The sequence below is a fragment of the Vanellus vanellus genome, assembly GCF_965231255.1.
Source record: "Vanellus vanellus genome assembly, chromosome: 2".
NCBI lineage: Eukaryota > Metazoa > Chordata > Aves > Charadriiformes > Charadriidae > Vanellus > Vanellus vanellus.
Genome location: NC_138906.1, coordinates 45818607 through 45832573, shown reverse-complemented (window position 1 = coordinate 45832573; position 13967 = coordinate 45818607). Strand labels below are relative to the sequence as shown.

General features: G+C 38.2%; 1 protein-coding gene across 2 annotated transcripts in view; it reads right to left on the bottom strand.

Annotated features, from left to right (window-relative positions):
* The window catches only part of RBMS3 (RNA binding motif single stranded interacting protein 3), a gene marked incomplete at its 3' end in the record, with an annotated part of 459009 nt that overhangs the window by 87702 nt on the left and 357340 nt on the right, over window positions 1–13967 (bottom strand). For both annotated transcript variants that reach the window (XM_082479353.1, XM_082479354.1), the window contains exon 7: window positions 2508–2614. In XM_082479353.1, the coding sequence (XP_082335479.1) occupies window positions 2508–2614 (107 nt within the window). The remainder of the gene's footprint in view (window positions 1–2507; window positions 2615–13967) is intronic.

The window sequence follows — 13967 nt, the reverse complement described above, 5'->3', positions numbered from 1 at the left end:
ATGTCCTTCACATAAGTATTCAAGAATGCAAAGGCTTATTTGAAAAATAGCCAAATACATCTTGGTCTGGATACCGCAGGATTTGGCCAGGGTGGAAATATGGAGGGACTAATCTCCTGGACACTACTTCAATGCTTTTGTTTGGGGAAGAAACCAAGAAAAAGGAGAGGTTCAGGGAATATTTCCAGATCCCATTTCTAATCAGAGCTATGACACTTGTCATATATCAATTATTTTTCACTACTCGCTGCTTGTTCTTTTTTAAAGAAATTAAAGTTGACAGGAATAATTGTAGGAAGGTTACCCAAGTGCTGCTACACAGAGAACAACTGAATGTTACATCATGGTTAGAGTAAGATCATTAAAGGACAAAGAGTTAGAAAAACCCTATTGCATATAAAATATAAGAGTAATTGCACAGGAGAATTTAATATTGGAAATAAGAAAATTAACAACAGTAGGGAAAAAATCCAATAAATGAGTGATCCTAAAAGAGAACATGCATTCTTGTCTAATATCCAATGTGCAGCCAGGTATTAACCAGATGTTAGTAAACAGAGAAAATCTAAGAAAATAATTAAAAAAAAAAAACCAACAGAGCACCTTCCTAGCCTGAAATATTCCTGAGTTTGTACCTTTACAATCTTTCCGCATTTGCAGATTATACCATGACAACAGCTCTGTAGCTGACTGCAAACAACAATATGGAATGATGTCTCCCAGCACTGAAAAGTATTTTTTAAATGTTGATACTATAAACACACCAACCACACCCCGTCCCTAGGTCACAGGGATATCACCAGGCTTAATATGAGCCACTCCACTAGCAGCAAATGTACTACTTACAATGTAATAAGCTGATGCCCTGAGGCCACAGGCATAATGGTGGCTTGTTGGCTTTAACTTTATATTCTCTTGTTTATTGATTTGAACCGAAGGAATTAAAGAACAGTGGAGATAATAGCTATGATGGCATTTACTATTTAAACAGGGATTTAGAAGTCTTCAAAATATGGATTGTTGACCTTATTGAAGGCTTATTTTTGTCTCCTATACAGACCTTTGTTTTTCAAGCTCTGCACGATGACCTGAGTCTACCGCTTGAAGTACTTCTTGGGCGCTTGTTCCTCAGTAGATCCTTAACATGACACACCATAATGGCTCCTAAGAAGACCTCTCCATTTTTTGAGACATACAACATAAAAGACTGCAATGAACCTTTGGAGACGTCTGCAACCTCTTGTAGCAAATGTGTCTGCCGCACTGGCACTTTCAGCCCACAAAGCTAAAAATATTTTGGAGAATTGCTGTTGGAACAGTGTACAATAACCACCTTGCTGTAGGGAGAATTTTCTATGCTTTCAAGAAGCCTTTCTGTTTGTGTTAGGAGCTCACCAATTGTGCCAGTATATATATGTCATGAGCTAATGGTCCTAAAAGTATCAGCGAGCAAAATCAAGTAGTAACAGAAAAGCAGAAACTCTCTAGAAAGACCTAACTTAGAAAAACCAAATAGTTTTTTAGTTTATTTGCTTTGTAAAACTGAAATGAATATAGCAAAAACAACAACAAAAACAAAAGAAAAAAAACAAAGCTACTATTCTAGTGGGTCACAACTGAGCAAGGTACTTTTTTTTTTCCTTGAAGTCTAAATCACAAACACAAAGAATAGGTGTTTAGGATAGAAATACTTGTAAGTCCTTCAACCTTCATAGCTATAACCATGCATAAGAAGGTACTATGACTGGATCTACCTAATTTATTCAAGTGTCTTTATCCTACAATAACATTCAAGAAGAGTAAATAAACTCTTGAAGCGTCAAACAAATTCCTTTCTTGTTTCACCCACATTTGGAGTCACTTCATGTACAAGTACATAGAAAGGAAACTCCAGCAACAGACTATTTGCAGCAGGGTACGAAGCAACCGATACTTTTTTTTTTAAAGAAAAACTTTGTACACATGATGGAACTGAGGCTACTGTAAGCTGTTTTGTCTTGGACAGAAGGAAGAGCCCAGCTCAGATAAGCTTTTGGAAAACTTTTACATGGACTGTATATTTGGATGTGCAAGTGTATCTTTCCCTTTTGTAACAACCCACCTATTCCCCAATGATGTTTTATCAGCAGGAACTGTATGAAGGAAATAATATTGTTGACTTGCTGAAGTGTAAATTGATTTGGGGTTTAGAAAAGGTATGCCACGGGTGCTGATGGCACACCAGTAAGAGAATATTGGGCTCCCGTCTGGCTGCGGACAGAGCTCTTGTGGTGGGACAACGCTGTGCACAGTTCCACACCAAGCTCCGAAATTCTCTTTTCATGTAACTTCACACTCCACCCATTATTACAAGCCTCCCTCTCCCCCCTGCTTATACACCTTTTTCTGTGTGAAACTATTGTACTTTGTGTGCAATCTGATTTCTTCGCAGCCCTGCAAGGTAGACCTCCAGGTCTGCAGCTGATTTCTGCCAAACCCTGGGAAAATAATTGCCGCGTGGCACTTACCTCTCCTTCTCTGGGCCACGGCCTTCCATTCTGTGTGTATTTGCTTTGATTCTGGCGCTTCTTTTGCCCTCCATCAGCAAATTTGCACAGCAAAGGCTCAGTGGGGGCTGTGAAGACAAGAAACCCAGTCTATATTAGCATCCCCCCCAAAGAAAGTGATTATACCAGCAACAGTAGTGCTTTGTAATACTGATCTTTTGAAGTAAAATCTTGCCTTCTGCAGATATTTTTTGCCTCTTTTAGCCTTGACTCCACTGGCAGCTGTTCTTACTGACTAAGCTTCAAAAAATATATACTGGCAGCCCTTAAAAGAATTTAGCAAATATTGTTGAAAAAATAATCAGCCTACGCAGAATGTTAAGTTGCTGTAGTGGAATAGTAGAGTCAGGCATTAGTTCCAGCTAAGTTAGACACGTATTCATGGCCAGCATTAGTGCGAGGATAAACATGGCTTTACTAAAGCAGCTTTCTGTTTTTACTGTAAAAAACTTTGCAAGAATCTGTTTAAGGAATAAGTGTTCTCACTATTTTTCTGTTTCTCGGCACCCAATCCTTTAAAAATCTGAATAAACAGAATAAAATAGAGACTTCTGCCAAGCACAGTCCAATTAGCTTTCTTTTCCTCTTAACTCCTCTTTTAAGCAAGTTGGCAGCTGAGAAAACCCCTTTCCTCTCCAACTGAGATCTGGTGTGTGCAAATACAATAGTCGGGGGGCTGGAGCCCCAGGAAGAAAGGATATTCAGAGAGCTGCACACCCCAAAAGGCAGCTCACAATAGGGCCCCCTAGTGAAGAAATTACCACACATCAAACGGGTATAACAGGAAGGGAACTTCGTGTCTTGGGATCTTTTCCCATCTACCCAGCTTTTAACAGACTGCTAAAATACTTTTCAGCCAAAACTGTAATTAGCTTGCCAGTGGGAGCTTGCCTTTGCTGCCTCTGTTTTAAAAGAGGGGCCAAATTCTACTCACTTCATTAGGTGTATGTCAAGACCGTCCTTTATTGCCAACAGGTACGTAAACCGGTATTGACTTGGTTGAAAGAAATCTAAAAATGATGTGTCACATCTGAATTTTTTCAGGAATTTTTGGGTTCTCAAGCATGCAAAGTAGAGGCTGTAGTTAATTAACCAGAGGTTTTGATGGAAAAAGGCAAGAAACCTGTTTTTTTTTCTCTCCTCGCTTCCTGTTTCTGGGAAGCTAGAAATGTTGAAAGAATAAAAGTGCAGGGACAGGAAGGAAATATTGCAGTGAGGGGGTTAGTCAAGTTGCTGACTTATTTATTTGTAATAAAAATTACGATTTGGTTAAAGGGTGAGATAAGTTCATATAATATCAAAACAAGCTCACCTCCCCCTACCTTTTAGCTACAGCCAGCTCAAAATGCATCAGAAAGCATAGATTAAAACTGTGATCACTTCAAAACTGCGACCACTTCCAAACTGCAACCAAGGAGCAATGCACATAGAGAATCTCACATCAAAAACACAATTTCTCATTGGGACAGCATCACTTTGGCTACTTCTGAAGGTTTAACAGCTTTGTTTTTTCATTACCATTTTACCAGGCTAGTAATTTCCAAGGTCACTAGAAACTGAACTGCAGGGAACAATCCATTATTGGCAGAAAGCTCGACTGTGTGACCCCAGAGGTCCTTCCCCACCTCTGACTTCGATTATTGTATCAGATTTTGGTAGAAGCAGTGCTCAGCCAACCATTTTAAATTTAAAATAATGAAGGTTTAAAAGCATCCAGGTGGCTGTGGAGATTCTTTCTGCAGATGGAGAGATTTTACAGGGCTGACTGCCCTGCACTTTCACCAGTTTTACTCCACAGCGCGATGCTGCATGATTTCAGAGCGGTTACCTACACTTCACTTTGATGTGATGGTGAGGGAGGAGCAGGTGCTAAGCCAGCATTAGAGAAAGACCTATTAAACGTCACATCTGAGGCTTCTAAAGCTTTTTGTTTTAAGCACTGAACAACCATCAAGCAACATTTGACACCATTAGGAGGAGCATGCAAAAACAATCTGCACGTTGGATATTTACACGTGCCATGATCGTCTGCTAATGTACACATGTGGTATTAGCCCATATACTATGATGTGGTTGAGCAAGCTAGGAAGTCATATGCTTTACTACATATCCTCTCTCTATATTAGCCAACCACAAATAGGAAGCTGTTGCTTTTCTGGACTTCCCAATATCCAGCATTACCATCTGACAACCTCTTATTTGTTAACTTGGGGCTTCCTAAAGTTGAGTGAGATTGAAAAGAACGGCCAAACAACTTTACCTATCCAGAAAAAAAGTGAAAAACCTTGTACAGCCTTTTCAGGAGGTAGGGAATAAGACGGAAACAGACAACAGCACCGTGCCCTTCACAGGCAACTTTCTGCGGGGCGGGTTATACTCCTCTACAACAAACTGATGGTCTGTGTTGATCAACTTTAACATAAGCAAAAGGATAAAAAAAAAAAAGTTCTGACAGGAAGACAGAGTCCAGATAAGATGGGTTTGGCCTGTTTGTTTTTGTTTTTGTTTTTTTTTTTTTTTTAAAAAAAAACACAGGCACGTAGCATATTACATTCAGCAAGATAGAAAATTATCTTACTGTCTCTGAAGTGGTGTAGGTCTTAATGGTTTGCATCTGGAAGCAACTATGGTAACCAACCTCAAACTATAAAGAAATCAAATTAATAATCTTTCTTCTTACAGGACATAAGGTAGAGTGTAACAGAGTCTTAGGAGTTCAAACATGTTGCTCTAAGTAAACAGAAGTATTCAAATCTCTGGTTTACTTCAGCCCTCTTGAAATCCCTCGTAAGAAAGGTTCTCTAGGCTTTGTAAGATCAGATGCACATGAATATTTCACATCAGTATGATCATTCTTACTAATCAAATACATAGCAACAGAAGATACCAGAAAAAGCATATCGTATACCACTACATCAGCAAAATTATTTCTAAGTAGAATTCTTTTTTAATGCTTCTATGAAATGTCAGAAGTGTTTTAAAAATAATAAATTTACTTCAGGAAAGAAAAAAATCACTATTAGGTACTGTGGCTATCAATTCAGAAAGAAAATATTTAGGAACTATTCAAACAATATCAACATTACGTGAATAGTATCAAAGGATTGCAGCAGAATGGGGATATTTTACCCCCAAATACTTCAGTAAGGGAAGAAGGAAAAGGGGAATCCTTTAAACCTTTTCTGCTTTTGCTATCTTCCATACCAGACAGATACTCTTCAATTTGTGCGCTAAATTTTTACTTTTCTCCTTTTCCACTGTATGAGCACACTGACTGAAAACAAATGCCTGTGTTCCTGCCTCTTCTCTCACCTTTTATACTGCTGACTTAATAGAAAACATAATTTGGATATGTGTAGATGTTCATATTTTGAACCGACAAGCACATCTTTTTATACGGTTCTTGACATCCTCAGAGTTTTGAGCATGTGTGGTATTTTGACGCATATCTGGAAAATCTACTGTTGGTATTTTCTTGTCAGAAAAGTGAGAATTGATTCACTTGAGACAAATTTTAGGCTATTCCATCCTGATAAACTCTTCAGGATAGAAGGCACTACTCTTTCTTTGACTTCTACCTGACAGTAACAAATAGAAATATCAAGAATAAATAACAGCTTTAACCTGAACAAGGTTCATTAAGCCATAACCCATTTTTCAAGGAGAAGATTTAAATGCTTGCTGTGGTTCCCATCCAAAGCCTGCTCTAGTTAATAAGACATAAATAGCCCTGAACTTGGCTTTCAGTCCTGAGAAGGAAGCAGGATCAAATTGATAGTGCTTCTAAACAGCATTTGCCAAGATATTCAGGGCTGCTTTAGGAGAGGGCAGTAGTTGCTAGTGTTCAAATTCTGTTCCCATGGAAGTCAATGGCTAAAGCCCTATCTCTCTTCAATCAGGCCCCGAATTTACTCTAAGAGTTCAGTGGAGGTGAAAGAGAGAGACTGGTTTTATGTCAATCAAGCCTGTCGATATTGTTGGAGTTCCCTTAGGAGATCAGCTTCTCATGCTCTGCTACTTTAGATGGACAGACTGTGCAGACAGACAGCACTGAACTGCCAAAAGGCTGTTGTATCACCAAAAGGAACACTAGTATTTAAAATAGGACAAAGCCTTTAGGTGGAATGAGATGGGGATGACAGTGCCCCCTTCTCGAATCTGGCAGCCTCTTAGAAATGTTCCATCTCAGGAAAGCTACCTCAATTAAATCGGAGAATTCAACAAAAAAAGCAAACCTCTAACTAGTTCTGAATAGATAATTTCCTTATTCTTTCATTCATCGGAAGGCAGATACACTTGAGCTTCTGCATATGCAAAAATGTATATATTCATGAGCATGTGCTTCATAAAGGAAGATGAAAGCTGTCATTTGCATTCAGGGAATCTTTTTCATTATTTCAGGTGCTCTGAAACTTTTTCTATGTTAAGAGTTACTTAGAAAAGCTTGTCCTCCACAATTTCCGATTCATAGTCATATAGCGTCACCTGTCCAGCAATGGCAAGAATTACATATATAAAAACGTAGTAACAAGAACATATTTATGTATTTTAACTGCTTTGACTATGAACGTTTTTGAAGAGAGAATATTTTTCATCATGTCAGGAAGAGTTTAATCTCTTCTTCTCATCTTGTGCAAAAATGACAGTAACATTTCCAGTAGACAGCCTAGCAACAAGTGCATTGTGAACATTCATGTGGGTCTTTAAACACCTTCATTTTGTTAATGTGAAGAAAACTGATGAGGAAGTCATTGGTATATCAATGAATGGTCAGTGCACAGTCAATGATCTTTTTCAAAGTATGTTTTTATGAGAAAGTTGGATTAATTTATTTTTCAGCCTTGGCAAATCCTCCTCTGTCATAAAAAACAGAACAGAGCAATAATTGAGTTCACAATTACACCAAGCATCCAAACTGATCAAGCTTTAATAACTATTTTTCTTCTTAGCTCCCTTCCAAATTGTAAGTATTTTGATAACATTTGCATGTATGAGTATCTGATTGAAACATCCACGCAAGAACCAATGCCTTTGTCTGCCACAGATCAATCGTTTTTAGTCTTTAAGAAAAACTTCATCTTACGGTAACACCAAAGCCGCTTTGTAAGCAGACATGTTTACTCATACAGTATTTTAGAGCGAGACATGAGAGACACAAAAGATCTAGAAGGAAGGCAAGACAAAGTTAAATTTCTGATTCTACACCTGGGCTTAGATGGATGTACCCAGCAGGACTGTGGTCTTTACAGAACCTGCAGAGTTTATTTAAAAAATTAATTCTGCTGTAGTAAGCTTTAAAATTGCAAAAGTTCCAGGACCCCATCAATATAGCGACTCTGCCCTAGTGAGTCCACTGGCTTCTAGGAAAGTTTGGTCACACAGTACTAACTCATCCCAAAGTCACAAATAAACGAAATTCAAACTTCACGGAAGATTAGAAAACACAACTATCGCTATTCTGCTCTTGGAAAAGGAAGAATTACAAAAGATGGTACGTGACACAAAGGACAAAAGGACACACAAGGACAAAGTGTTAGCTGAGTAAGGAAACTGCAAGTGATGAAGCAAATAAACACATCATCCTATCCCACATGGAGTTTTTGACTTGTTGAAGGGCAGAGTTGATAATTTTGTGGAGTAACAGATTTTGTCCCAGAAGTCCACAATACTGGATGCGATGTCACAGGACTGACTCTAACATATACACATGGAAGTATAATGAAAGCGTACTATTACATGTTCAAATGATTCCTTGCTGCTCAGTGTTTTTGCAAGAGCCAGTGCTTCTACACTGGTCAAGCAATATACAGCATATTTGTCCAGCAGATTTACCGTTAAATTTAACTACATGATATTCAGTGGACTTGTACAGCTGATTAAGAAAGCACAAGAATGGGTTAACACTGCATTTTCATTTCTACAACATACCACTTTCAAAATATAATTATAGAAATTGGGGAAAGAGCTTTACATAACAGGAAAGTACCCCAAAGCAACAATTAAAAAGCAAACATCTGTTTGGCTAGCAAGAAAAAAAAAGTGATTCACTCTTGATAAACTGCATTGTAGCTTAAGTAATTATCTCAGGTTCACCTCTTTGTCTTAAGAAATGGGAAGCAATCCTTTCATCTTTTTGTATAATAGTTATTTCTAAAGAGCAAGAATATATTAGAAAAGGAAAATAAATCCCAGAGGAGAAATAGTGTGTCAAGCAAAAAGTTAATGTTTCTATTCTGTGAAACAGAAATTACTTGGAGCAGGTAGAGCAGCTAACTGTATGCATACGTTGGAGAAACAGCATGCCAACCGTGAAGTGTGGTCCAGATCTTGTTGCAATTGATGCAAACGCTCGAAACTACATTAAAAGGTTATACTTTTTAATAATAGCATTGTTGCAGAAGCCCCTATAAAGATTTGTTAGAGCAGATCAGAAGCTGGAGTGTCCTTTCTATGAGAAACTGCAACATTCCTTTTACAGGGTGTTTTTTGTTTAAAAAACTGTTTTCATTTTTAAATTTCCAGTAGAAAAGCAGATCGACAGCGCCTGATTAAGGTCTACTAAAATGCTCCATTCCAATGTTGCTGATAAGGAAAAACTGTTAGAACGCAATAAATTATTTTATGGAGATAATGTATAGAAACTGGTGCTTCAATATGGTATTGAAACTTAAATAAAATCAATCAAAATAGCAAAGCTGAAATGCAGTATTAAAACAGTGTTGAAATGTTGTAAAACAATGGCATATTTTAATTTTAACAATCTCCATTTCTCAACCAACTCTAGTGCTGGTCTCCAATGGAGAACATGAACGGATGAGGAGCAAATCCAGATCCGAATTAAGGAGTTCATTAATTAGCTTTATTAACTAATAACTAATTCAATAATACACTGCACTTTAATGTTGAATTCTGCCTTTATTTTAAACAAAAGGCCTAAATCAGAGCTCATGGAAGTTAGAGAGAGATTCCCAGTGAATCCAAAGCCACTCTACCGAAGCCTAATTTAAGTTTGAGGTAACTGCAAGCAAGAGCAGAGTTGGGCCCGTGAGTTTTGCCAGAGAAAGCAGCTTCCTCAAACTTGATGATACAGCGACATTCTGCCCCATCGGAGGTCCCCAGGGCAAAGCCAGAAAACACCAGCTGTAGTTCATCCTTTGCGCCCAGTGCTATGACAGCTCTTCACAACCTTAAACCACCAGCTGAAAAGGAAGTGGGGTCTTTGAGGAGTGATTTGTTTTGCAGTTTTAAAATTTCTCCAAGAGTCTTTACAGCAAAAAAGGAGGCCCTTTTATCGAACGACCACGCAATTAAACCAACTAAGTGTGTGCATCGATTTGCAGAAATCGTTTCACGCACCGGTGCTCAGACCTGCGACTTTTGGACAGGACCCATAGCCAACTAAAATTTGGGGCACAGTGTTTTAATGTGCCAATTCTAATCACAAAACATAGAATTTGGCTGGGTTAATACCTCTTGCAAAAACCACTTTGATAGACTCACAGGAAGAGCCATGTACCAAAAATTGAGACAGTATCATATTTTGAAGAGGAGTATTGGTTACAAGTTATTCAAAGCACTTCACATGTTATCTGTGAGATAGATAATAAATACATATTGAAACAAGTAGATATAAATATTTTTTTGTTAAATAAGCAAAGCCCCACACTTGCTCAATCAGCAATCTTAAAAGCAACCCACCTTTCCACGTTTGAAGAATTTTTGTATGCAACTTATGCGCCACAGCTCCCCTGTATTTCTCTCATGCCAGAGTAACTAAGCAAGAAAAAAGAAGAGCCTATGTAGCCTTTCTGAAAACTATGCAAGTAATTAGTAGAATAAAGATATGATAATGCAATGGTCCCCTATCAAGAGTTTCTCCCTGTTGACAATAGCTGACAAGTGTGAACAGTTTTCGAAGAACAACAAAAAATATATTTTTTATGCTTTTGTATAGATTTTGCAAATGCTTATTATCTGGAATACTGAATTGTATGATTTAAAAAAAAATGTTTTTACCATTTTATGCCATTGACTTCTTGTACAATTACTGCTGCAGAGGCTTATTAGACTACACGTTTGGGCAGGAGTTGATTCCTCCAAGTGCCAAGAAAAAAAATGCCAAACTTAAAAAAAAAAAAAAATATTCCGGAAAGCATTTTAAAACATTTTACTGTTTTTCATTGTGAATTCCTAGACTGTGACTTGCCACACAGGCACATGCTTCTACCATGTCTGACAAGGAACTAAGAGGGATCAGTGAGTAGCATCCAACCCAAGATCTGAAGATCCAGTGAGGCTGATGACAATACTTCAAATAGCTTCAATGGGTTTTAGCACAGGTTCCTAGCCTATGACTTGAACTGGAAGCAAATACAAAAGCATTTACACTGGAGTCTCTCTTACAAACTTTTTCTCTCCCAGCATTTTTTTTTTCAGTGCCTCTACTCAAAAACTACGGGCGCTAGTGTTTTACCGGGGCTTTAAACTTATAGCTGCAATCCCTTCATATTAGTAACAACATGTAAAGAAAGTCAAGACAACCCCTAACCTGCCATCAGGAACCAGTTTTCAGCAAGAAATACAGAGCGAGGTTCTGCTGTCTCACAGCGTTGCCTCTCATCCCAGGTAAGTTGTATCCTGTTTTTAAACAAGTAGCACCCTGACTTTAGTGCATTTACTTCCTACTGGTGTACCGCTTGATTGCTGCTGTACCAAGGTACACCAGCTGTGTGTGGTCCCAGGAATCCAACCTGCAGGTAAAAGATTTTCAACTGAAAAACCTCATCCTCTAAATGTGAACCCAAACCCACTCTTTAAATCCCCTCTGAGACTGCGTTATGAGCTTTTAGGAAGGCTGTACTTCATATACCTTTTTGCCCTCTCCCATAATCTCAAGAAGTTATTTTGTTTGGATGAAAATGGAGATCTTGTATTTCTTACTGTTCAATTATTAAGGAACAGCAACAGAGTCAGCTTCATCTGAAAGGCTCAGCGATTTTTAAATGATCTCATGTACCGTAATTTATAATGGAAAATCAGGTGCAAATAGTGTGAGACGCTTTCTAGTTCCCCTCTAATGGAAATAAAATGAATCCCTGGTAATGGGTGACCCTACTTGCTTCTGTGGTCACCCATTTTACTTTTTAGTGTTCTCTTTAGCAGTCTCAGGAGAAAAGAGCAAATGCAAAGCTTTTATCTGAAGCTGCTTCTCAAAACAATAGCTCTGCGTTTCTGCTATAAAATCTATTTTTACTATTCTCATAAACTAATGTTATTGATCACAGAGACTTTGCTATTATCCCACTTAGAAAAACTTACTTGCACTGACAGTCTAGAGACAAAATGATAGGAGTTTATGCAGTGCAAAGAATTAATTCTGGCTCTGCTAATACAAGGTTACTTCATGTAGCTGTTTAAGTATTTCTTTATTATTTACTATTGAATTTATTTATTTTAAATTAAATTTAATTAAATTATTTATTACCGTTTATTTAGTAATTATTTAGATAAACCAGACTGTTACCTTCACATCATTCCTTGTCTGTGTGACACTGCTAGAACTAAGACTACGGAAAAAAGAAAATTTCTTTCAAACACATGTTTTCAATATAAACAAGGAAACCTGGCCAAATGTCTTATGTCAATACAATGATTTCTTTCCACCAGCACAATGATAATTGCTGTACACAGACATTTATTTTTGACTAATTAAGGTTGAGTCTTGGCATTCGCTGCTCACACTCCAACATATGTATGCCATTAATGTCCAGAAGAGCTTATGCAACACAGCGTTAAACTGCATGAGGAAAAAATGCTTCAGTTATGGCCATTAGCTTATTTAATTCAGACGTACATGTTTATATACTATATTTTGTTTACCGATTGTGGGGAAAGACACATGTTGTGTCTTTGCGAATGGTCACTGCAATAAAAAAGTGGCCATATATGTATATATAATGCTAACATTGTTTGCAGCTCTACTCATAGTCTGCTAAAAAGTCACAGTAGAAAATTCTTACAATAGTATAAAAGATTTGGTTTGGGTAAAGATGCCCTGTGCGTGGTCAAAGCAATAACATGATCTTCTTGCTGAAGCAGCATATTCCTAGAAGCACTGATTAGTGTGGATGCATGAAATATTCCTGTGTAAATGAAAAAATAAACCCAATTTTTAACCAGCTATCAATCTGTTCAACAGTTTAAAAATATTCAGAAATATTCAGATTTTTTTTCTCAGACTGCCTAATGAAAATCGTTTTATTTAAGTCAGTTCTAATTAACACACATCCCAACAATGACTACTGGGTGCAGCAGCAAAAACTCCAATCACTTATAATCTAAAACATAGCTAAGCAATATAATTTTGCCACTACTGTGAGAAAGAAGGAAAAGCTGAAGGGAAAATTCTTTTTATTGTTATTGCCATTCTTTCGTTTTATTCTTCTGCATTGACTGGAAGACATAATGTCTATGTCCTAAAATGAGGGAGTTTGCTAGAAGCTAATATACAGCATCGCCAGCTTCCTCACTTAAATGCAGGAATACCTTTAAAAAGTGGATTTGCCCCTGACTGTGTCAGAACCATGGTTGGGTATAGGTTACACAACAGAAAGCATTTACGAGACGGTGACTGACTGATTCTTAAAGGCAGGAGTTCATTTTGCTGTGGAAGAGAATATCCAAATCACGCTAAACACCTTGGACAGGATAATTACCGTGTACCACAAAACGTCGCCTCGTGGCTCTACCATCTTCTCCTACAAACAGGCCCAAAGGGAGGGAGGGAATACTTCAGAAACAACATATAAATAAGGACACCGATACCCCTCTCTTTCTCCCCAGCAGAAGGGGCGAGCACAGCTCAGAACTTGGACCACTGACTGCACAGCACCAACCCCCCCCCCCAGCTCCAATTCAGTGCATCGGCTGCTCCTCACGGCAACTTCCAAGCCCCAAGGTCTGCAAGACAGGCTTTCCTGGGTGCTACTGAAGTCAGCGTCACTGCTCCCCTCACCAAGCGCCTGCAGGCAGGAAGCAAATGTGGCAATGGCATGTGTGTGCCCGGAAAGCAAAAGAAAAAAGGGCCTCGGAAAAAAAAAAAATTGCTCAGTGACTCCATTTCCTTGAAGGGCAAGAAGGCAACAGCCCTTGAAGCATACCACCACCTGGAGCTCCTGCCAGGACATGGAGGCTTTGCATCAGCTTAAAGTAAGCGTCTGCCTTCAAGGCACAATTATACCTGTGATTTCCATGACAGAAAATTGCCCAGTGGTTTCACTGGGAATTTTCCAGTAAATCACCTATTCATGACAATACTTTATCCACAGGAAAGACAAAAAAGTGAAATTATAATCTTTTCCCAAGACAATGGAAGATCTTACTCATACTTCTTAGCTCTTTTCAAAATGTGTTGATGATACC